General features: G+C 56.0%; 2 protein-coding genes across 19 annotated transcripts in view; both read right to left on the bottom strand.

The window, feature by feature from the left end:
- MBD3 (methyl-CpG binding domain protein 3) overlaps positions 1-24,633 on the bottom strand; it is a 126,011-nt gene that overhangs the window by 40,102 nt on the left and 61,276 nt on the right. The window lies entirely within an intron of this gene.
- The window catches only part of TCF3 (transcription factor 3), an 80,815-nt gene continuing 56,284 nt past the window's right edge, over positions 103-24,633 (bottom strand). For 3 of the 15 annotated variants that reach the window (XM_064469441.1, XM_064469443.1, XM_064469454.1), the window contains 12 exons: positions 20,516-20,618; positions 20,083-20,222; positions 19,788-19,914; positions 18,842-18,903; positions 18,030-18,108; positions 16,777-16,850; positions 16,070-16,273; positions 14,597-14,720; positions 13,957-14,119; positions 12,672-12,910; positions 8,710-8,854; positions 103-7,872 (listed from right to left, as the gene is read on the bottom strand). In XM_064469441.1, the coding sequence (XP_064325511.1) occupies positions 8,712-8,854; positions 12,672-12,910; positions 13,957-14,119; positions 14,597-14,720; positions 16,070-16,273; positions 16,777-16,850; positions 18,030-18,108; positions 18,842-18,903; positions 19,788-19,914; positions 20,083-20,222; positions 20,516-20,618 (1,458 nt within the window). In that variant the 3' untranslated portion in view covers positions 103-7,872; positions 8,710-8,711. Of the gene's footprint in view, positions 7,873-8,709; positions 8,855-9,423; positions 9,651-12,671; positions 12,911-13,956; positions 14,120-14,596; positions 14,721-16,069; positions 16,274-16,776; positions 16,851-18,029; positions 18,109-18,841; positions 18,904-19,787; positions 19,915-20,082; positions 20,223-20,515; positions 20,619-24,633 lie in introns of all 15 variants that reach the window. The other 12 variants (XM_064469442.1, XM_064469444.1, XM_064469449.1 and 9 more) reach the window with 9 other exon arrangements.

Here is a 24,633-nt window from a genome sequence, read left to right as displayed (position 1 = left end):
CTTTCGTTTGGTTTTTTTTTTTAGTACAAGGTAAAACCTTTATTACAACTTTTCATTCATAAGTATACAACATCTGAAAGACAGATATGGGGAAAAAAGTAATATTGTTATAAAATGTCACATTTATTGCTACATTACTGTTATATACAGGACAGTTCTCAAAATCTACTTTAAAAAAGTTAGGATTATTAAAAAAATTCCAAATAATCCAGCCAGCTGTTGACACTTGTATAAAATTATTTAAAAAAATGAAAACAATTCATATCTTGAGGCACTCAGAAACACAATTTTATCCCCCAGTTGTGATTCATTTCAAAGAACAACACTTTTTCCCACCCCCAAATACCTTTTTTTTTTGCTGGGTTAGGCATATATATATATTTTTACTATATATATAGTTCAAAACTATAATGTGTATCTGATTTAAGAACAAGGATTTCAGCCACTTAAGTACATCTGGATTTACAGGTAGGCAGCATAAACATCAAAAGCAAGGACCATTTTTTTTTAAAGGCCAAAAACCCAAACCAAAAACAACCCAAAACTTTCTACGGGGTTAAAAATAAACAACTTCCGTAGGCATCTCCCATCTGCTCTCCCACCCTCCCACCTGCCCCATCCTACAAAAATATATAGAAAGAGCAACCCAGTAACGCTGCGTTTTCCCAACGAGCTGGAGGCCTCCAGAGAAAACTGGTCATTTCCTGCAGCCCGCGAGGTCCAAGCGCATGGTTGGGGTCATCCCTGCTCTGCTTCACCAGGTGCCTCTTTCTCCTCTCCCGGCAAATCAACCACTGCTGGCAGGAGGGCGCACAGATTCCCACGGCTCCTTCCCTCCCCAAGAGGCCCTGTGTTACAAGGTTTGCTCAAAAGCTGGTGGGTTTCAAGTGATTTGGGAAGACGTGGCACCAGGAAGGGGGAACCGCACCGTCCCCAGCTCACGGCCATGGGAGCTGCCACAGGGAGCTCCGTGGCTCCCCAGGATACAGCCCAGGGAGGCTGGGCATAGGGACGCTCTTCAGCAGAAGGCCTCAGTACCCAGGACACCCCATTTTAAAGCACAAACCCCTTTGCTCTCGTGTACTGGTGCCCGCAGCTTTGCTGTGCCAAGATGTAATGGTGCAAATTTTATTCACTCTCCTTCCAACGGGACAGGTGCTTGGCTGGACCAGAGTGGGTATTGCAAGGCCTGAGGAGCAAGAGGCATACAAAAGCAGAGGAACAGAAATACTTATGTGGAGACCCGTGGCAGGGCTGCCTCTTGCCCCCTGAGGGCGGGATGCAAGACAAACACAGAAGTTTTGGCAGAACGGACTCCTACAGCCTGCACCACCCTCTAACCAGAGACCACCTCCACGCTCAGCTCACACAGGAGTCCACAGGCAAAGGCACTGCAGCTGCCGGCTCTCCAGAAAGGGTGAATTGCCCTGAAGATCAAACCTCTGCACAGAGCACCGGGTCTCCCCACACCCGCCTGAGGGTGGCAGGGCAGGGAGAGGCAGCCGTGCCACGGGATCGACCTGCAGCACCCACCTCCCAAACCCTCCCGCCTCCATCCCAGCGGACGGGAAGCTGGTGGCATGGTTCTGCCCCACTGCCAAAAACCCACAGTGGCTGCGCATGAAGGGAAACCGCTCGGAGGTGCTGGCTGGAGAGATTGGGGAGCACAGGAGAAAGGAAGACACACCTTCACACTTGAGGTGGTTGAAGGAAGACCAGCCAAGTCAAGCCTAAGGCTCAGGCATTAACAGAGCAGCCTGTAGAGACGGGCAGCAGCGAGGTGGGACACAGCTCCTCCACTGAGGGGTACTGGGGGAGATGGTGCGAGATGAAGGGTACCAGCAGTGAGCCACCAAGCACCAAGCAGAAGGCGCAGGAGTGAAGGGTGCATGAAGGAGCCCTAGGACCAGACCTTGCCCCCTCCAGTTCAGTGCTCATCTCCGGCAGCATGAGTTGGAAGGGGTGTTCCTGTGGTCTCACCCCTCGTCTACCCACCCCTGGCTCCAGGGCGTGGGTCTTGAAATGCTTTTGAAGCTGCTAGAAACGAAGCTGGACCCTGAGAGCAGCAGGGAGTGGGAACTCAGCAGTCATGGACAAGAAAGAACAGGCTGGGATGGGATCTAGAGAGCCCCGGGGGAGAGGAGAGGGGGTTGCATAGGATTTAAGAGGGCAAAGACCTTGTGCAAGCTTCTGGTACAGAAAACAGGTCTTGCTATTGCTGGTGTCAAGCAGGAACGGGGGAATCCAGTGGCCACAGCTTGCTCCAGGTTAGCCAGCACTGCACTTCAGGGACTGATGGGTCATCCTGGCCCAACTCCAGTACTAGCTTTGCTTCACCTCCCCATTCTCAGCTCTTTTCTAAAACCCCAGGGAAGGGGCTTGGTGACACTGGCCCAGAGTCACCAGCTCAGCACACAGCAGGGCCTGCAAGAGGACCGTGGGCTCCACTGCCACTGGGGTTGGCAGCCTCCCCATGGGAGCAAAGCTCAAGGATGCAGGGGATTGGGGGTTTCAAAAGCCTCCTGCTTCTCAAGGCCCCCCCCACCGGCTGAGGGGGAGGATGTGCTGAATCACCCAGCAAGGGCCCAGGGCCCAAAGGCTGTGCTGGCTTCAGTGGGTACATGCGTGAGACACAAAGGACCTTTGCGAGCTGCTTCTGCACTGAACCTGAAATTGCAGACTCCTGGGGAAACCCCAGACTGATTCTGTCCTTCCTGTTCAATCACTACCGGGCAGCGAGTGCAAAACCTCTAGGAAACCGGCTCATCACTGACACGCAGGCTAGAGGAAAAAGCTGTTCACTGAAGTCACAGCTGGGGAGGTTTCACATCACACTTCTGCATTTCTCCACTAAAGAGGGCAAAAACCCCAACTGCAAAGCAGCCGGACCCTGGTCCCAGAGTGGTGGCACACAGGGAAGGGGCAGCACAGTGACCCCACTGCCTGGGGATGGCACGGACATGCTCCCAACAGCCAGATGCAGGATCTTGGGGTGCCCAGCTAACCCGACTGCCCTGATTCCTGCAAACCGTCTGCTCAGGCACTGCTGCACCCCTTGCTCCCAGGCTGGAGCTCAGTGCAGACAGAAGGGGCACAGACTGGGATCCAGATGTCCCATGTCCTGTCCTGCCAACACACCTCCACAGGGTACCAGCGCAAGCTGTAAAAGCAGGGGAGCAGAGAGCCCAAGGAGATGCTGGCAAAGAGCTGGAGCTGAACTCAAGCCAGGCAGTTGCTTGGCTGTGAGTAGGTCTGACTGGCGAGTCACAGGCAGGGGAGCGACTGCCAAACCAGGGGTTAGCTAGGATTTTGCTCCCCAGGGTGCGCTGGCAGTGGCCACGGGGTTGTGAGCAGGAGCAGGCAGACTGCCACCACCTCCCGTCGATGCCGAGTGCCGGTGGTACAAGACCATAAAGATGCAGTCTCGGGGAGGCTGCAGCTGTTTTGCCCTGGGGCGAAGGCAGGTGAAGAGGGAGAAAGAACAAAAACCTGCAATTTTTACTGTTAATAAACTGGATTCCAGACACTCCCCAGCACCTGATGACATGCACAGCTCTCAGGCACAACATGCAGGGAGGCAGGGGGCTGGTTGAGGGGGAGGAAAGAGGGGGTCCCTTGGGCTAGGGACCCGAGGAGTGCAGCTCGGCGGCTGGCCCTGCCACACAAGAAGCATCCCACGGCAGCTGTACGCCAGGGACCTCAGTTGTTGCTGTTTGACCGTGACACAGCTCAGCCGCTGCCATCGGGGAAAAGAGAAACTAGAAAATGCACGCAGGGGAAGACGGCCTCTCCCCCAATTCCCTATCCGAAGAAGGAAGCTTTGTGGGGGCTCTGTGGCCCCCAATGCTGAGGGGCATGCAGCCCAGGAGAACCCATGCATGCAGGGCTGAGAGGAAGCAGAAAACCAAATGTCACCCTGCAGCACGTCACCCATCCATGCCCCTCTGTGCAGGACCACTAGCGCAGGCAGGTGGAGAAGCAAGTTTGGGGAGAAAAGTGATCCATAAGACAGCACAGTTGAAAGCCAGCAGAGCTGCGGGCTGGGGAGGGTGCAGACCCCGGCCCTCTCTGACCATGACATCTAAAGACAAGAGTTTCATTGCAACAGACTGATGTTTCAGGGCTGGCCTGGTGGTATTTTGGGGTCAGCACCTGACAGTGCTTGTTTTTAGAAAAGCCACTTTCCCTGGCAGGTTACAGGCACCATATTCACACCGAGCCCAACACACTGGCAAGCCAAAGTAATTTTCCCTTACTGCAGAGTAATTTTCTGCAGTTGCTCCCGACACACCTGGAGAGCAGAGATGCCGCTGAGGCTGCGCTGGGCTGGCGCAGGCAGCAAGCGCAAGTGCACACAAAGCACCCTGCACCATCGAGGCAGCTGCCAGGCGCAGCACTACCAGCCCCTGACATCATGCTTTCCTGCTGGAGGAACTGAGATCTCCTCCAAACCCTGGCACCAGGGGTTTATGCTCAAGGACCTTCATCCAAGACCTGCCAAGGAAGTTAGCTGGTTTTGCTGTTGAGAAAAGAGCATCTAAGCCACCTAAATGCAGATGAAAAGCCCCATCTCTGTTGCAATGCCTGGTGGTTTGGGGATGATGGGAAAGGGTCTGTCTCATCAGGAGCCCCCCTGGCCTGCAGAGGATCAGACAGGACTCAAAGGGGATGAAGGAGGTCAGCAGAATTTTGAAGAAATCATAAATCTTATCAGATTTCCAATTTTTGTTGAGTTTTCTGGATTTTTCTTGAGTACAATCTTTTCTTTAAATCCAGTTGTATGTGACAGCCACCTCAAATTCTTGTTGCAATATCAAAGTGTTAGGGAAGCACTTTTTAATTATTTTGTACAGTTTCAAGCTCGTGAGGGCTGGGACATTGCTCTGTCCCTCCCTGCTCCTGGGGCAGCAGCACTGAGCCAGCAGAAAACCCCAAGCAAGTGCCCTGCTGACCCCAGCACCATCCTGCCAACAGGGCAGAAATGCTTGTGGGAAGGGGCAGCCAATGAGTCCCCAGTTCCTACCTGAGAGCACAAATCAGGGTTGTCTGTGCGTCCAGACCCGGCTGGTGGGCTACGGAGGGGCACTACCCCCTCCCTGCGTGTTTCACCATCCCCATGTTGAACGTGCTCCAGCACCTGAAGCACAACCCAACCTGTCAGGAGGCTTCAGGAAGACATGGCTTTTGCTACAAGGGAGCTGCTCCACAGGGGCAAGGCTGTCACACACTGAGGAAAACCTCATCCATCTCACACTGCCCAGTGCTTAAGCAGGCAGGAGAACCCAAGGGAGGGAAGAGTGTCATAACCTGACGAGCTAATTAGGCTGAAACACGTCTGTTGACACAAGCGAGAAGAACGCATGTTCTGGCCTGCAGGGACCATGGCCACTGACCTTTCCTGGCCTCCTGGGCACAGAACTGGAGGCTGCTGTGGTCTCAGGTCTCACCACACAGAAGCGATGTGGGAGCAGCAGGCTGTGGGCAGGGAAAGCCAGGAGCACCCGAAAGCCTCAGAGCTATGGTTGGACCTTGCAGAGTCCCAGGATGGTGCTGGTGCCAGGGGCAGCAGGGAGAGACAGTCCTGTACTGCTCCGGCACTTGTAAGTGGCTCCTCTCTGAGATGATACAGAGGCTGAGCCCATGGTACCTGGGTGTAGGTGGGAGATGAGCAATGTCCTGAGCATTTCCAGTAAGCTTTGCTGGAGGACAAAGCATAGCTACGAGCACAGAGGAGCACCAGGTTATGCCAAAGCCTGGGGCTGCTAGGAAGTGCCACAGGACTAAATCCTGCTCGCCAGTCCTTCCCCCTTTCCCGGTGCCAAAGCAATGCATCTTCCCCAGGAGCACAGGCCAGAGGAGCAGAGGGGAGAGATGGACCTTGCTGCTGGGGGTCCTACTGTACTCGCTGTCCCCACGTCCCCCCAAGGCCAGCACCCCTGCCCCGTCAACTATCCTGCCCAATTGGGCTCTGCCAGGCAGATCTGGGCAGCAGATCCAAGAGCATTAGACACTGGTGAGATGGGATTTAACATCCCCCTGGGGAGCTGACCCCGTCTGCCTGCAGAGCTGGGAAGAACCAGGCAAACTGCTTCAGGAGAGGGAATAAACAAGAATAAATTCCCACTGGACGCTTTTCTATTGCCAACTCCAGAACAGCTGCTGCATCTCAAGCACCACTGAGCAGCTCTTTGTTTGCCCCCGCGCCTCTGGGGCACCCTGCCACACGGTGGGGCTGCCGGGGGTCTTCCTCCCGCTGAGCACACCAGAGCGGTCTAGAGGGACACTGGGAAGCCCTTGGAACAAAGGGATTGGATCGTTGGCCCAGCTCGTTTGCTGGAGCATCTCGCATAGGACGGGTGCTTGCTGCTCCCCTCCTTTCCAGCACAGAGAGAGGAGCCCATGTGCAGGCGACAGCGGCCACTCTGCATCCCCATGGAAGCCGGGCAGTGTGCTAAGCTGAGTTTGCCTCCAAGGATGCTTTGGAGATACGACAACAGGTGAAGGCAGGGTGTGAAACCAACCCCTCTCCCCAAGCCTTCAGCATTTTGCACTGCTGATGGTGGTGGCTCCAGCATGGGTAGAAGCTGTGCCGAGACAGAGATCCTGCTGCCAGTCGCGGCTTGCTGAGAGCTAGAGCGAGCGCACACGCCGGTAGCTGCCCCCCTTCCTGCCACCTTGGGCTCCGCTGCCTGCCGCTAGCGTCCGCAGGACTGTCTGCTGCAAGGTCACTGAGCACGGTGTCCCGCTGCTGCCTTTGCTCCATCGTCTCTGCCTCTTCCCATTCCTCCAGCTTTGTTCAGCGCTGTCCCTGGAAGCACCTCCTCTGACAGTGGGCGTTTGCCCAGACGCGTGGGCAAGAGGTGCTTTCCTCCACCCTGGGCTTCCTCTTGCATCTGCGTTGCTTCTTTGCTTACCTTGAAAGTGTCCCAGTTCCTCAGTTCTCTTCCACCCACCAAAGCCTGCTCTCTCCCAGCAGCTCACCCTCCTCATCATGATGCTCCGGCACAGCCACGGGGCACCTCCTCTCCCAGGCAGGACCACGGCCTCTGGGATCATCCAGGAGTAAAGCAAATCTTGTAGAGACCCTTGATGGACCTTGGTCACCTCCTGGGAGGACCAGGAGCACTGTTGAGGGACGCTGCTGCAACTTGCTTTGCTGTTTAACTTCCTTTTCCCAAATCAGAAGTGGCCAAAGCAAAGAGATGGTGAATTCAGCACATGAGGGTTTTTTTTTATAATGGAAAGTACAAGCCAGGCAAGGAAGAACATCCCCTCACTGTGGCTACATTCGCTTTTAGTGGCTTTCAGAGCCGAATCTGAGAATTCCTCTCTTTATATACAGTCTCTATTAATACAATTTTAATATTCTGGTTGATCCTAAAGATGCAACGTTAACTACAGAAACAGCAGCAGAAAAGCGTGGGGTACAAGACAGTTTTTTTTTATATATATATATAAAAAAAATTGTTTTCATTGCTTACAAAACATATGCAAAAGAAGCTAGAAAAACGAAAAGGCATTGCTATTTGTTCTACATAAAAAAAAAATCTCATAACTAATGTTCTTTTTTTAAAAAAAGAAATATCAAGCTTAGGCACAATTTTGCTGCTGGCTGCTTGTGAACAAGCCAAGAGAACACGCCGCCCCCTCCTAACTGAGTGATATGTATTGACTGTTCCACACTTTATACTTAAGGCAATTTTTTTTCTTTCGTTTTGTTTTTGACAGTGTTTTTTCCACCCCTTACGTCATGCCAGGATCCGTCCGTGTGTGTCAGTATTAGCAGTACTAAAGTTTATGGTTCAAGAAGGTTGCACGTCACACCGAGGGTTTTCTTCCTACAGATCTCTCTATCCAGAGGAACAAAAAGATCTACAAATAAAAAAAACCCGAAAGCCTCAAGTGAGAGAAACCCAAATGAGAACAAAACTGCTCCTCAAGGCGGGGGTGCCGCAAGGCCCCCTGCCGCAGCCTCATCTCTGTAGGAGAAGTCAGCCCCGAGGGCTCGATGTGGCTGCAGCGGAGCCGAGACACAGGATCGCTATTCTGCCAAGACACCGCTTTGCCTTTTTCTTTTCCAGGGCAGCCCCAGGCACTCCCCGGCGCAGGGGACGTCAGGGACCACGGCCCCCCATGCGCTCTGGGGCGTGTGGGCGCTACGGGCCGCAGGGAAGCCTTGGTGCTGCTGAGCCACCACTCCCTCATCTGCTCAATCCCCCACCGACATCCCTGCACTGCTCGGGCCAAACAGGCTCAGCTGCTTCGGGCCGAGCACAGGGTTCCCTTAAAAACAGGGACAGCCCAGCAGAGCCTGCACCCGCCACGGTCTTGCTGGGGGAATTTCACCTTCTGTGTCTTTCCTGGCATTTCTGGGACCTGCCCATTCCCTCCCATAGGGCCACCGGGTAAAGGAGTTGCTGGTTTCCAGTAGCCAACTGGGGCAGGGCTGGGAGGTGCACAGCAGAGCTGAGCTCGCTCAGGGTGGTGAGAGCACCAAAACCCTCTGTCCCAGCTACGGGGCTGTACCTCTCCTGCAGGGCAGAGGCTTTTGAGTGTCCACGGACAAACAAATGACATGCACGTGCAAGTCATTTACTTAAGGCCAATTAAGGACATTGGCTGGTGCCGACCGAGCGGGGCTGAGCAGAGCAGCACGCATCAGCAGGGGGTTGGACCCGCAGCAGGGTGCTGAGATCACAGGGATGATACCTTTACATGTGTCCAACAGGGTTGTGACCATCTCCTAGACCAGGATGTGAAGCTGAAAGTGTCATCTGGGGATCTCCTACTACTCCAGACACTTTCTCCTCTTCCCGACGCTTCAAGCAGGCTGCTTTAGGGTTCAGATTGCGCTCTATGCCAAAAACAGCAAGGGAGGGAGGGAAGCGACCTCAGTTTGGGCAACAGCATCACACACAGGAACAGCATCCAAAAGAGAAAGTGAGGACAGAGTCCCAGGACAGATACATGGGACATTGCGAGGAAGCAACCTCAGTGCAAGCTGCTCTTTGCCTGCCACTCCTTGCAGTGGCTGCAGTAACTTGGCCAGACCCCTGCTAGAGCAAAACCCCATGCCTGGCTCAAACATCATGCCAATTTAAACATGTGCTTGCTTACAGAAAACCCCAAGTGCCTCAGCCAGCCAGAGTTGAGGACTGAGTTTTCCAAAGCTGCTTAATGGGATCCAGGTGCCAGATTCCCATTAAGCCTGAGGGGAGATGGACCGAGTGGCCTCAAATCCACCCACCCCAGGCCAGGGCTTTGGAAAGCTCAGCCTGCTGCACAGTGCACCCAAGGGTGCCGCTGGCAATGCAAACACACAACCTCGCACCGAAAGCAGGAGTCACAACAGAGATGCACGCACACGCAGAGATGTGGGGGGAGAGAAAGGCCCCGAAATGCACCTGCCAGCTGTTACCATACCTCGTACTTGCTGCTCCAGGCCCAGAATGACCTGCACCGCTTGCTGTAGGATGATCAGTTTGGTCTGTGCTTTGTCCGTTTTTAAGTGCATCTGACACATGCGTCCCAGTTCTTTAAAGGCCTCGTTAATGTCCCGCACACGCACCCTTTCCCTGGCGTTATTGGCCATTCTCCTCTCCCGGTCCCTCAGATCTTTGTCCTCCAGTGACAAGGCCTCGTCTGTACTGCTGGGTTCATAGCACCACAGGGATTAGTCAGGGGGGTGGTACCAAGGAGGGGGGGCTATATGTTGCCGTGCTGGTAGTGCTTCTGGTGTCCACTGGAAATGGCTCAAACAGCCAATTCATCTCATGTGCTTCCTGGAGCAGCCTGGGCTATTCGGGCCGTGCCTCACCTCTGCGAGCCATGTGAAGGTGCTGCCAGCACGGAGCTAGGCTCCCATGGGGCTGGAGGGTGCTGCCGGGGGAGAGTGTGGGCAGTGGATGCAGTATCGGCACTGACACCTTCTCCCCTCTGCAATATGTTGCCTTCCTGCTCGTTTTCAGCTGAAAACTAAAAGTCCAGGGAGGGTCCCAGCCAAAAACAACAGGTTCATCCCCCAAGGAAAGACTTTTTGGCAGAAAGCAAACCCCTCTTTGTAAGATTTCCTTCAAAAACCCCATCTGCAGCAAAATCCTCCCAGTGAAGGTGCTTCGGGCAGCCGTGCCGCAGCAGCGTGAGGCAGCTTGGCCCAGCACCCTCTTATGGGTGGGGGGCAGCACTGGGGGCAGGAGCCAAGTGCCCCATCTGCTGCTGAGGGTCAGTTTTGGGTGCAGGTCTTTCAACACAGCCAAAATCACTCTGGAAGGGGGTGATTTTCTTTTCCAGGCACAGTCGGGAGCTTTGGGAGAGCCTCCACTGCTGGCAGCACCCCAGGGATGCCCGAAACAGGCAGGGACAGGAAAGAAGGCAGAGTCGTGCTGGCAGCATCTTAAACCATGGCCTCGCCCACAGCCCATCCCCTCCAAACCCCCAATTTACTGTACAGACGACCTTCTCCCCCAGAGCAAAAATTCTTGCAGGAAAGACACCTATCTGAGGCGGGTCCTTGGGTGAGACCTGGCACTGGGACAGACTGTGACCTTCAGCTCCAGGGGAGCCACGTGGGGATAAGCCTTCACCAAAGAGAGTCCACAGAGTCAGAGCCTTCCTGGGTGCACTGGGGGGGCTGGAGAGCCTCCAGAGAGTGCCCGACCGCATGGAGGGTGAGCAAGGGCTCCCCGGGCAAGTGTTTGCCTGCGTGGGACAGAGGGTTGCCCGCTGTCCCTACCTGCATCCTCTCCTCACTGCCTTGTCCCTGCCCGTGTCCCCTCCTCACTGCCTCAGTGCCCCAGCTGGCACTGCCACCTTCTCTCCAGCATGGCCAGGGGGAGCAGAACCACCAGCTGCCCCAGCACCCAAGCCCACTCAGAAACCCAGCTCGTTCCTCCAAACACACACCGGCAGCTGCGGTTCCTGGCTGGTGGCTCCCCCCAGCAGGGGCACAGCTCCAGCAGCTCCTTGCACGGCACAGCCGGGCGGGATGGAGCCATCTCCCTGCCACCGGCAAGTGCTGCCGGCGGTTTGCACGGCCATGCGGGGTCCTCCGGGCTATAAGGATGTGTGGTGCCTTGGCAACCTTGTGCCTTGCTCAAAGGGAGCGCTGACCTGCCTGCCTGGCCCCCCGCGATGTCCCCCAGTCTTCTCCTTTCCTTTCCTGCCCCGTTAGCTAGGAGGATCCTGGCAGCCCTGGCTGGGCACATGGGGACCCGATGGCCCCACTCCCACAGCAGCCCTGCAGGAGGGGACACGGGGGTTGGCTTCTCTCCTGCAAAGCAGCCTGAAGGCCAAACCCAGCAGAGAAGGGACGCCCTAGCTGCCTGTGCTAACGCCTGCTGACAGCAGCATGCGGGGCTTGGCTCGCTTCCCCGGCTGCATCCAAGAAGGGTTTAAAAAGGGACAAGCATGGGAGACCAAAGTGAACATGGTGCCAACTCTGCCTAGCCCATGCCCCCCACCACCCCTCGGCTCCTGCCTCGATCCGCAAGCAGCAAGTACAAGGTAGAGAGTGGGACCACCGAGAGGTCACGGCTGGGGACTGTCTGTAGGAGATTGGAAAGAACAGAACCAAAAAATAAAAACTCAAAAAATAAAAAGAATGGGGAAATTAAAAAAGAGACAGGAAAATATATACATGTTATGAAAGGCAAAAAATTACGAACTGAAGAGAGGCACAAAGGACTCCAACATCAATGCAACAGCAGAGGCCAGCAGAGAGGAGCACAGTCAGGCACAAGCCACCGATGTGTGTTACAACAGCCTCTGCAGAAAGAAAGGGGGTTAACCTGCCATGGCACCCTATGCAGTGGGGCTGGGGAGCGGGAGCATGCAGTGCAGGATGCAGGAACAAAGCAGCAAAGTCATCCGGAGTGGGAAGCCAAGCCCTCCGCTTCCCCTCCCACTGGGACACAGCACCGGGGCGAGCACGGGCAGCCAAGACAGGCGTGCACGTGTGCAGGAAGGGAGCGAGCATGCCCTGGTGAGGGGCAGAGCCTGTGTGCACCTGCCTACAGCTCCAGGCTCTGCTAGGGATGTGCGGCGATCCCAGATTGCATCGGAGACTGGTTTGTACAGGCAACGAGGGCTGCCCAACCCTGGGCTCAGCGTCTCTGCCCCACTGCCCCTCGCACGGCTCCAGTGATCCCCACGGGTTTGCCGGGTGCCTGCAAACCCAGGGGCGCAGGGGTGGGGATGGGAGTGCAGAGCCCTGTGCCGAGTGGGCAGGGAGGATGGGCCATCACTCATGGCCGCTGTGGCTGCAGACAGAGATGGGCTTTGTGCTTGGAGCAACCCTCAGAGAGATGTCAGGTCTGCGCCCCCTCTGGGAGATTTGCTGGTTTTGGGGGGTTTGTTTCATTTTGCTGGCCAAGCAGCTGAGCGAAACAACTGGCTGCAGGAAAGCGAGGTCAGCACAGGTGCCCCCTCAGGCCCAGGCATGCAGCACATGCAGTGGCAGTGGGGAACAAAGAGAGAACAGCAGGGATGCAAAAAAGGAGGAAAAAAATAAAAAAGGAAAAAATATTAAAGGACATTAACAGCCTTGGGAACCCAAAGCCACAGGGGAGAGAGACAGTGCGATGCACCAAGCACATGTCACAGGAGACAGACAGACAGACAGCCCCGTGCCGATCAGATACGTAAAATATCACCACTCCGGGACCCTCACTGACCTCTAACTTGTTGCTCCAGGTTCAGTATGACTGATACGGCCTGGTGTAGGATTAGCAGTTTGGTCTGCGGTTTTTCGCTGTTTAGGTGGAGTTGGCACATGCGTCCGAGCTCTTTAAAGGCCTCGTTGATGTCACGGACCCGCAGGCGCTCACGGGCATTATTGGCGACCCTCCTTTCTCTCTCTCTCTCGGCTTTTTGCTCTGGGGGAAGAAGATCGTCCTCCTCATCCTCATCTTGACTAATGGTTTAAAATAAGAACGAGACAGGGACATTCCTCGTGTGCACTCTCAGCACTAGTCAACTCACAGAAAAGAAACACATGTCGAGGCACCGAGACGCCAAAACCCACACGTGGCCCTGCGAGCCGGGGTGCTGCGCCCTGCGTGCCCCTGCTGGGATGTGCTGACCCGGTGCCCCGTGCTCAGACACGGGGACATGCAGCGACTTCGGAGAGAAGCAATTAAGGCTCTTATTATTATTATTTTTGTTTGTTTTTTAAACAACAAAGAAAGAAACCACAACAATGCAATTAAGGCCTGAGCTTGTTGCCAGGAGGTTGCAGGGTGGCCCAGAGAAGGTGTGGGGGCCAACACTGGTGTCCCAAGCTGGTGTTTTGGGAAGACCCAGCCCTCTGCCTCCAGGGCAGGAGGTGGCTGCAGTCTGGCAGGAGTGGGGCTGGTGCTGCCCCTCTGGGCAGCGTCACCCTGACAAGGTCTCCAAGCTGACGGTGAGGTCGCAGACAAGCCAGCACGCTGGAAGGACTCTACCTGATCCCGCTGCCACATATCTGGCTGGATGTGACAGAGGATACAGGAGCCCAAATCAGACAGTGGAGACGACTCAAGGCAGGGAGGAGGTCAAAACCTTCCCCACCCCTGGCCGAGGGGAGCTGAGCGCTCGGTCCTTCCTGCACATGGCCACAAACAACACCCCGTGTGACCACATAGGTGGGTGCAGCTTGTGTGGACACGGCGTGATCCCTCTGCTTTAGGAGCAGGAGGAAGCCCTGTGGCCACGGGGACAGGAGGCAGCAGGAGAGGGCGGCAGGGACCCTTCCCCAGCATGGCCCAAAGCGGCCGGCCATGGGGAAGCAGCAGGAGCCCAGGCTGTGCTGCCTCTGTGTGAGGATGGACAAGGCTCCTGCGCTGGGCAGGGGCTGGTGGGTCTGCGCTGCAGGACGACCTCCAGCCTCACCAGGCCAAGCCCAGTGCCCAGTGGATCACTGTAGCCGTACTCCAGCCCAATCGCCCCCAGCCCGGTAACAGAGTAAGTGAAGGGAGAGACCTGTTCAAAGAGCACCTTGTTCTGTTCCGGGAGGGTTTCAGCTCCTTCTTTTCCTCTTCTGAGTTATCTGCCACTGACGTGTTCTCCTCATCCTCCTTCTCTTCCCTCTTTATTTCGCTGGTTCCTGAGGAGATGCTGCTTCGCCCCAGTGCCCCTGACAAGCCTGCTGAGGAAGCAGAGCCACACATGGAGGTTGGAAGGGCCTGACCTGCACGGAGGGCTGGGGGTACCCAGGCACTGCTCCTGCTGCACTGCATCGGCAGCGTGCAGCATCCTGGACTCACCCTGCGTCACCGGTCTGCAACCAGAGGAGCTGGAGGGGTGCCGGCTACCACCACTCCCCGTTCTTCTCCCCCCACCTCCCAGGCCCTCCAGAGTCAGAGCCCAACCTCCCCCAGCAGAGCAGGGCCCGGGGCATTGTGCACCCACAGCTTGCAGAAGGGACAGGAACATGTAGGTCAAACCTCTGGAAAAGGCTCAAGGTAGAAACTGCCCTGTGGATGCTGCAAGGAAGTACCAGCCTTGCAAGAGTGCCCATCTCCCCCCAGGCTGCTGCTGCACAGGGCTGGACCTAACGGGTGATACGAATCATCCCTGTGCAGACAAGCCTCAAGCATGCACATGTGCAGAGCTGCCTTACCGCTGTACGTGTCTTGCTGCCTGTTGAGGTCGGGGAGTGAGCTGGGCTGTGATGGAAGTGTGACATGGTTGTGGAGCATGCTGGGGTTGCTGGACAACTCATCTTCAGGGTGACCTCCTCCCACCTACAGCAGAACAAGCAGAGCAAGCCTTGAAGGGGGGAAGTGTCACGGCCAGCGGGCATGGGCACAGTCACCCCAAGCACAGCTGCAGGGCTCTGCAGACCCAGCTGAGCTGCAGCCGCCTGCCCTCCTCGCACACTCCCACCACCCAGAGTGCAGGCATGCAGGAGGGAAGAGCCAGCCTGCTCCAGCACCAGCTCTCCTCGGGGGACCGTGTCGGGGACACTGCTGAAAGCAGCTCTGTGCCCCGCACATCAGCTGGACCAAGCAGAAAGCCCCCATCAGCGCTGTCTCTCCCCACCGTGGAAAAGCCTCTCTGCCTGGATGCAAGGCTGGCACACTGGAGAGGACACCCTGCCTGGGTTGCACGTCTCCTGTCTCCATCAGGCACCAACGTTTCTGCCACCTCCCTAGTGCCACCAGAGCAGGGGACATCCCAGCGCCGTGAACTTCGCTCAGAAGGGCCTGGATGCAAAGGGCGAAGGCCAGGCAGCCATTCTGAGCCCACACCACCCAAGGCTGCACTACTTGGATTACCAGGGACCAGCAGGACAGAGCCAGCACTGCTGCAAACACTCATTTCTGCAGCTGGCAGCAGTTTGCAACAGAGGACACATATATGATTCATTGCTTAGTAGCAGAGCCTAGGGAGCTCAAAAGGAAGCACATCTGGTTCTCTAGAGAGACTGGAGACGCGTTATTGTTTGCTGCAGCAGGCAACCAGCTCTGCCAAAAACATGCTCCTGCGGTCACCAGCCTCTAGACAAGGGGGGACCCTGGTGACCCAGCACGGGACCCCAGCATCCATGTGCTCAGGGGCCCGGGACCCGTTGTGCTCCCTGGAGCCTGAGCAAGCCATCCCACATCAGCACAGCTGACGTGCATGGAAGGATGCGGTGCCTGCCCAAACGGATTGGAGCAGAGAAGTCCTGGTGATACCTGGCTCTCTATACCCATTGGTCCTGCCCTGCACCAGATCCCTCTCCTCCTTCTCCCTGCATCCCTAGGGATGGCTTGAAGCTGTTTTGAGGGATTTCCATCCATGTTGCAAGGAAAGAAGATCTTTCACCACCTCTGCCTGCCCTGAGAAGGGGCACGAGCAAACTGCATGCAGGGCTTGTGCCCAAGAGCCACCACTGAGCTGAGCGCAGATTCAACCCCCGCTGCACGAAGACAGCAAGCCACTGCACTTCTGTGCATGTCACTTGTTCAAAGCTGTCAACAGCTGACCCAAGCTGGACCACACTGAGCTTTTCTCACACCAAAGGCAACATCCCTCTGGATGCCAGGGAATCCCGTGACGTGGGTCCCCAGCACATTCCCACCAGCTGCCGTGATGCTTCCCCACTTACCAGACTCGGGTGCCTGTTCCCCAGGGACATGACTGAGGCAGGGAAGGCCTGGCCCAGGCTGCCCACGGTGACACTGTGGGCCGACACCGAGCCCAGGAGCCCATGCATGTCCCCGTGGTTGCTCGGCATAGCGGCCGTCTGGCCCACAGCGTGATTCCTCAGCACATGGATGGCTTCGTCCAACCTGTCTTCCATTTTGTTTTGCTTGAAGGACAGGACAGAGAAATGGGTCTGCATTAACGCCTGTAAAGCCAGCAGCCCGCGGCAGCTCTCTACGCTAAAGAATGGCTGGCAGCAATCACGCACTCAGCTACCGCAATGCAGGTACAGGGGGAAAATAACCCCCCCGGCCCTGTCAGTGCCATCCCCAAAAGGCACAAGGGGTCACACAAGCAGAACCGCTCAGGAAAGGGAGGCAGAAACCAGACAGAAATCTGTTCAGCTGGGCCAGACCCACTGGGATGTGAATGGGCCCTAAACAGGGGGAGGGTGCAAGGCTGCGCCTCTTCCAGCCAGGCTCTGGGCTCGGGGAAGCAGGTGCCCAACTCTGCTCAGCTGCTTCCAACCCAATGTCCATCTATCCCCTAACCATCTTCCTTCAGGCCCCAGATGTTTGGGGGAGAGGACTTTACCCAAAAGCCCATTACTGCCAGGTGCACAAGGGATGGAAGAGACAAGGAGAAGACAGATCTTTCAGCGACACTTACTAAAGCATGGAGGCTCCCTTCGTAGCTGGGAGATAAGGCACCCTGTCCGCTCGCTCGTGACCACTGGGATGTGCCTGTGAATAAACAGGGAGAGGCTGGGACCGGGCACGGCTGCCGCTAGATGGGACTGGAAGCTGGGCCACCAAGCTGTGAGCGGGCCACCATGCCACGCACTGCACCGCCTGGCTGCCCGGCGCTGCACAGGGACAGGGACGCTCACGCCGCACCTACGAAGCCAGCCACGCTGTGCACGGGCACAGGTTTTTCCCCTGCTCCCCGTCACGGCTCTGTGAGGCAGGGGGGCACCCACAGAGGTGTTTCATCCCAGAGCAGGTGCCCGCCTTATCTCACAGCGATGCTGTGAGGGGTCATGGTCTGATCCCACACGCCTCCCACAGAAATATCTGTTCAGCCCCTGCTGTGGGCTCGCCTCTGCTCTGCCTCAGCAGGAAACCGAGCTCAGGCCTTCAGACCTCGAGAGGTTTTTAAATTGATATCATCTCAGTGAGCGGGAAGGCAGCACACACACTGTGCTCGCTCTGACCCCAGGGGAGCAGCAGGCTAGCACATGTACATTGCTCTGCACCCCGGGCACTGAGGAACCTCCGCGCCAGCTCTGCTGGGCAGAAACAAGACCTCTCCCACCAGATGAGAGCAGAGACAAGCTTTCACTGGGCACCCAAATGGTTTTTAACTAGTTGGCTGCTTCCCAGTTCCCACTACGCTCCTCCCACAGGAGACAAAACCAGGGACAAACACTCCCAGCCTCCCCAAGACAGGACGCTCAGGGTCAGTGTCTGTCTGAACGGCAGGAGCAGGTCCCAGGGGGTGGCAGCGACCCTTTAACCCAAGCACGTGGCAGTGCTACCATGTGGGCCAGGCTCACGCCTCTGGCAGAGCCGCCTGCTAAAGCTCCTCTGCAGGGGCAAAGCCAGGTGTGGGCAGAGCCATTGCCCTCACGCACACAGTGTTCGCTGCACCCGGGCCCTGCTTGGCTCCAAACGGGGGAAAAGCTACAACTGATTAAAGCAGATGGACATGCAACTTCACAGGAGATATTTAAAAAGTTATCTTCAAGTTTGCCTGTCCTTCCTCTTCACTCTCCTGCTTTTAAAAATAAATGGGATTTGGCGAGATTGCCAGAAGTGTCTTTAATGAGGGTTTGGGGCTGATCTGGGAGGTCCACCGCCTTCAACCTCCTGAAAGCAAACCTGACATCCCCCTTTACACAAAGAGCAACATTTTTCACCTACCTGCAAGCCCCTGAGGGGAGCCGACTGGTGTGGAGGGGTTTGACGAGAAGTTATTGCTAGAGTGATCAGGTGAATAAATCTGGAGCGAGAGAAGCAGGGCAGAATCAGCAGTGCCCACACCTGTGACAGCTCTCCCCCTCCCCAGCAGTGCTTCCAAGCCCAGGCACAGCAAGGACCACCCGATGGGACCACCCAACGGCACCTCCCTTCCCATAACCACACCAGCTCCCAGCCGGTGCAATGGCCCAGCCCGCTAGTCCCCCCACAGCTCCCCCATTAGGGCTGGGGTCTCTCTCTGTCCCCACTGCCACCACCCCTGCAGCTACAGCCTCTGTCTTCAGGTCCCATCTCAGAGGAAAGCAAGAGTCCCAAGAAATTATTGCAGGGTGCAGTGCTGGCACCCCTCTGCCACCATGCAGAAGCAAAGGTCCCTGTACTGAACGAGACAGAGGCAACTCCAAGCTGATAGCCCAACAGGACCAGTACCCTCCAGTTTGAACCAGCACATGCAGGGCCAGTACTAGGACCTGCAAGCCCTGCTGCAAGGGCTGCATATGGTTGTCTTGCCAGACCAGTCCAGGCCACCATAACGTCCAGTGCCTCAGTTTGCCCATCTGCCAAAAGGCACTTTTGCACAGTGCCAGGACTCGGGATGGCAGCACACAGAGGGGGGAAAACCCTCCCCTCAGAGGCTGCTATGGGTTTGGGGTGCATTCACCCACACCATGTGTCCATCTTCCCTGCTGCCTACAGGGGAGGTCCAATGCAGCAACAGGACAGGGACAGGGTCAAGGATCTGCAGAAACTCTTACTGAAGCTAGTGCCTTCCCGAGCGCGTCTCCTGAGCTCCCAGCTGTGGTTCCTCTGTTACCTGCTGAGAGAGGACAGAGACATCACTTCCAGGGCACCAGAAACCCAGCTGGACGAGGCTACCATACAAGACCTTCTCTGGGGTCACCTGCTCTGAGATTGAAATTTCTCACTCTTACTGCTTTGCTTGAAAATTAAATGGATGCCCAGCTCAGAGCAGCCCAGACAAGGGCACACATGCCCCAGCAGCTTTCATGGGGCTGCAAAAACCTCTATAAAACATTGGATCAAAGGTGCCATGTCATCAACAGCGATCAAATGTCTCTGCTGCAGCATGGCCCATTTTCATAAGCCTCTACAATCCCAAACTTGCTTTCCTTCCTCTAAACAAGGGGTTTTCTATGAATCAAGGTCAGGATCCTCATTTCCTGGGGAACAGGAGTTTGTTTCAGTAACAGGTTCAGCAGGGTTAGAAATTAAAGAACTCGGAGGTTTAACGTGGTACCCAAATGCAGTGCAAACATTCCTGTTCTGGATTTAGCTAAACAGCTTCACACGTACCCCCCACCTTCCCGCAATGCAGGTGTGAATCATTCCCGCAACTCATTTAAGCCACGGCACCTCCGATAGGCAATGTCACAGATCCTGGTCTTCTCCCAGATCCACCAAGCGAGGTGCAAACCCCCAAGCCAGGACCCTGTTCCCCTGCTACAGCCTGCCCAGGTATCTAGCAGCAATAACCTCACTGTGCCTCTTCCTCACGCAGTAACTCCATGTGCGGGTGACACACAAGGGATAAAAAGCGTCTGCGTACATCAGGCACAGATATCATAGCCTTGGGGATCAGAGGTTTGCACAAGACACTGATTTTCCAGTTAAGCCCCTGTGTGGCAGTGGAGCAAGGGGGGTCATGCTGGGGACCACCATGCGCCCAGGGGCTGTACGTACCCATCATGCTGTCCGTCCCGCTAATCGGGGGGGTGTGACTGGAGACACCGTATGGCGTGGAGGCAGAGGAAAAGCCAGAGACAGAGGGCAGTCCACCATTAACCTCTCCTGAATGAAGCTGGTAGTTCTAGCAGAGAGGGGGAGAGGGGTGAGAGGTGCCCTCGGAAGGCTGCCAGGCTTCGGCATCCGGGCCAGGACCCAGGCCCTCCCTGTCGGCAGCTCTCCCAAGCAGACAGCTACGGGCCGAGCGGAGCCCCCCAGCCCGCCCACGGGGCACAGCACGGGGACGTGTTACCATGCGTTCGTGCTGATGTAAACTGTTGAAGCCGCTGGACTGCGGGAGCGGGGAGGAGGGGCTGCCCAGCATGGCACCGTAACTCGACTGGCTCATGGCACCCGGTGAACTCCACAGGTCTGGCGAGTTATGGAGCCCATCTGGAAGGAAAACCAGAGATGAGCGGGGCACAGATGCCAGCATGCATCCCACAGCCGACAGAGAGGGAAGTCAGCCCGGGCTGAGGGGCTGTGTCTGCCCCCACTGCGTCCTGCCTACGCCGAGCATCACCCGCCGAGCAAATCGGAGCTGTTTCAGGGCTACTTCGTGTCTCATGCACTCCTGCCCTGAGCTCCCTCCATCTTGTGTGCTGTGCAATTCCTCCCATGATCTGTAACAGGCCAGGCAGCCCCTGCTCTGGCCGGCTTGCAGGATACTGGGGTTAATAACTCACCTGCCATATAAAAGGCTCCAGGATACACAGTGCTGGGAGGTTTTGAGGGAGCATAGCCAGCTGGATCCCTGCTGTAGTCGTCACCTGAGTTAGATGGATACACCTGTGGGGCAGGAAAGGGGTTGAAGAGAAGTGCTTGGCCACCCCATAGCCCCACATCCTCCCCATGGGTCACCCCACCACATGCAGCTTCGCTTTTATTCATCGCAGCAGATGACAGAGCAAAGCCCGAGTGGGAACCGAAGCAGCTCAGTTGAAGTCACTGTGTCGATACCGAGCAGCACAGCTCTGCTGGGGCCGGGGCTGTCACACAGACACGTCCCGTCTGCCTTCCCATAACAGCGCGGATCCCTGCAGCCCCCTCCTGCACCAGACGCCAGCACAAGTTTCAACTCTCTACTCTAGTTCCTTATTCTGCAGTTAACTTTTTATGGGTAACCACAAAAGCCATCGTTTCTGCGTGCTAACCCTGCACCCAAGGGTGTGGGCTGGGCAGTGGTAGCGGGGACTGGCGAGGCTTTGGGTCCTGCTCACCCCTGCGCCGACCCGGCTGTACGCTGGGCTGCAGCATCACACCGGGGGCAGCCACTCCTGAGCACAGCCTCTGCTCAAACCCCTCATGGAAATCAACCCATCCTGCCCAAGGGGAAACTGAGGCACAGGGGAAGCTGAGGGCTGAGCAGCCTGTCAAAAGGGATGTCACATGGCAGGGGATGGCTCTTGGACATCTTTTGGCCAGATTTCTGCAGCGCTGTTCAGCTATGCTATTTAACAGCATATTAAGCAAAAGAAAAGGTTTTTTAATTTTCCTTCTAAATTGACCAAACCCATCCTAGAAAGCCCTTACCAAAAATCATCTTGTGCCAGGGCAAAACCATACTTTTTTTTTTTTAAAGCAGAAATTCAACATGCAAAGAAACTGAAATGCCACTCAAAATTATATGAGAACTTTTGTTACAGCTTATTTTCATCCCCATTGATTCATTCTGAAACTGCTAATGATTTTTTTTTTTAAATACACACAAAAGCAGAGGCAGGTGCAGGGGCTGGCCAGGCACGCTCAGCCAGCTCTGCCTGGAAGACACAGCTCTCTTTGGAAAGGAAACCTGCCCTGAGTTTCTCATTCCCTGTACCTCTGACCCCTTGCCTTCACCCAGCAAGAAGGGGCAAAACTGTTCTCTGTTTCTGTAACTGCCCAGAACACCAAGAGTTTCTTCTTTTTTTTTTTTTGTGGGGGGGTTTAATAGAAAATAGGGGTCTTTTTGTTAGAAAAAAAAGCTTGCTCTGAAAAACACCAGCAATTGCACTTAAATATATTGCTTAGTTTTCCCCTGGCAGCCCACATTCCTGCTTCTCAAAGCTGGAGGCATTCAGAGCCCCGGGGGCAGCCCCGGCCCCTCGCGCCCATCAGCTCTTGGGCAGCAGGCGGCCGGACCCTGTGAGGCAACGGGGAGCAGAAAGCAACTTGTGGGCATTGCTGCTACAGACTGAGACTGGGGAACTTGTAAAACAAAGGGGAAAAAAGAAATAAAGATAAAATAAAGAGGGGGGGGAAGGGAAAAACCTGACAGATGCTGGCAGCTGCCCTTCGCCCCTCGCTCAAAAAAGAAAATTCACAGGGGTGGCGTGGCAGGAGAGCTCCGGGGCGAAGCGGGCATGTGGAGCTACACGTGGGCAGCACGTGCGGCTGGGGAGAGCAGGGGAATGGAGGAGACTGCAAAGAACGAGAATCCAGTAAATTGACTTTTCCTATAATTTGATTAAATAGCGGGAGCTGAGACAGGGAATCGAATGAAGCACGTCTAATAGCCCCGCGCCATCTGCCAGGGGCTGGCACCTGGACAGCGCGTGAGGCAGCTGTGTGGCAGTGGAGCAGGCGTGGGGGGGCTGCAGCGAGCTGCAACATCCATTTAATAAATCCAGAGAAAAAATAAGAATAAAATAGCAGGGATGATCAGAGCAGGGCTGCAAAGAAAGGGGAAGTTTGCCTTGCTGTGTATCTGCCCCACTCCACCATCCCCGACTCCCCTGTCTCCTGATGGATCTCGGGGTACCAGGTTTCACCCCAGGAGCAGCCCTGACCCCTCCAAATTGTTCATTTCCCTGCTCAGCGCAGGGGAGGCTGTGAAAAGCCATCTCCGCTCTTCCCCGCACCGGCCAAGCGAGGAGCATCCCAGCCCCACCACGTGCCGGGGCGCTGGCTGCCAAGCGCCGCAGGAAATGGTAAATCAGCGCCAGGTCCCTGCTCCCCACCCCTTGCCTCAGCAGCTCCATGGTGGCCTCAGGGACCTCTAGGTGAAGTCATTTCCTCCGGTTAAAATTGCCAGCACAGCGAGAGAGCCGCTTGAAAAGCCCCAGCGCTGGGATTCGCAGGGCTTGGTGGTGTTGAGTTTTGTTTCCCCTCCCTGTTTTTCTTGCTTAAATGCATGAACTGGGGTGGGATTTCAGGCAGACTAAAGCTAAACAGAGCAGTGACCAGACTGTGAATTCACAGGCTGAAATGGCTCCCAGCCACCACACTCACTGCGGCAACAAAATCCTGCAGGAACAGACTTGCACAAAATCCCTCCCCAGCTTCCTCCGGCCAAGCCAGCCGACACGCAGCAGGGGCTCGGGGACCTCATCCAGCCCTGGGTCCTGTGCCTGGACATGCCAGCCCGCGGGGAAGCGTGGCCACAAGCACTAACCTCACTTTCCAGCTCCATGTCACAGGGAGGCTCAGAAGGGCTCCGTGCCCCAGGGGCAGCCCCAGCACGCACCACTGTGCCCCCCAGGCCAGCACCTATTTCACAAGAACTAACCCCAAAGGGCTGTGGGTTACAAGCACAGGTACTTCTGCACCCATCCGCAGCCAGAGTCGCTCAGTCCCTGCCCAGCATCACCCTTCACATCCCTCTTTAACCAGCTCACACACTTAATTTTAATGAAGTGCTGACTGACCTATTTATTTTGCACAGGGTCTCGCGATAACATGGGGTGGGCTCCTGTGCAGGCGAGTCAGACAAGAAAGACCCTTTGATCCGCTGCCTTTGAGGCCGGCAACTCCTTTTGCTCCACACTTCTCTTGCCGCCTCGGTGTTGATTTCTCTCCCCAGGTGTGGAAGTTCAAAAACAAACCAAGAAGGCAGAGGTCACAGCAAAGAGAGGGCGGCGGAAAGGGGCAGCACTGGCCCATACAGCAAAAGCTGGAGCGTTGCGGTCAAGGGGCAGCCGAGGCGAGAGACAGTGCTTTCTGGGCTGGAAAAGCCCGTGTGCAGGTGTTGGCTCAGACACAGAGAAGGGGCTGAGTTTTGGCAGAAGCTGAGCGGCTCTTCCTGTGGGAATCAGGGCCCTTTAGGGCACTGCCAGCACGATGGGCAGCAAGCCCGTCACCTTTGAAATCTGAGGCCAATAAAGGGCCATTTGTCAGGAGCGATGTTTTCCCACATGTTGACCAGGGTTTAAAAGCTCTGAATTTCACACAGAAACTCGATGCAGCGATACGGATTCTGCTTCGAGCAGGTCTTCCCTGTTAAAAGCACAGACTCCTGCAACAACTCAGCACAGCTGACTGGAGCTGGTTTCTGCACGATGTGGGTCCACAGGGACCCTCCAACACCCTCCAGTCTGCAAGCCCAACCCAGCAAGCCCTCAGTGCTTGCCTTCTCCCTCCATCCTCCCACCTCAGGGTCCATTTCCAAAGGCAGAACCCGTGGTGGAGGTTACGGACCAAGCTTTGTGCTAGCCTGGTGAAGGAATGCCACAGCGCGAGACTCCCCCCACGGGAGGACGCACACCGGTGTTCCCCGGGGAATGGGGGAGCAGGCACCCGCTTCCCACCGCATCGGCATCAGCTCTGGCAGCGAGTGGAACGGCCCACTCAGTCGCAGCCCCAGCCTGGGCTCCAGCTCCCCTGCAGGACAGAGCCCGCCCGTCCCCCTGCAAGCACGCAAACGCTCCAGCGAGGAATGCAGCCTCGGCCGCTGCGCAGCCAGACAGCTCCCATATTCCTGCAGGAACCCTCCAGCCCGCTCCAATTAGTTTTCCTGGAGATCCCATTACTTCTAGCCACAAAGACATTGTTCAGTTTATTCCCCTGTAACAGCCACAGAAGCATGGCTAACATATTCCTACAGGCT

This window comes from Phalacrocorax carbo, chromosome 19 (genome assembly GCF_963921805.1).
Source record: "Phalacrocorax carbo chromosome 19, bPhaCar2.1, whole genome shotgun sequence".
Lineage (NCBI taxonomy): Eukaryota > Metazoa > Chordata > Aves > Suliformes > Phalacrocoracidae > Phalacrocorax > Phalacrocorax carbo.
This window is presented reverse-complemented; position numbering and strand designations above follow the sequence as displayed.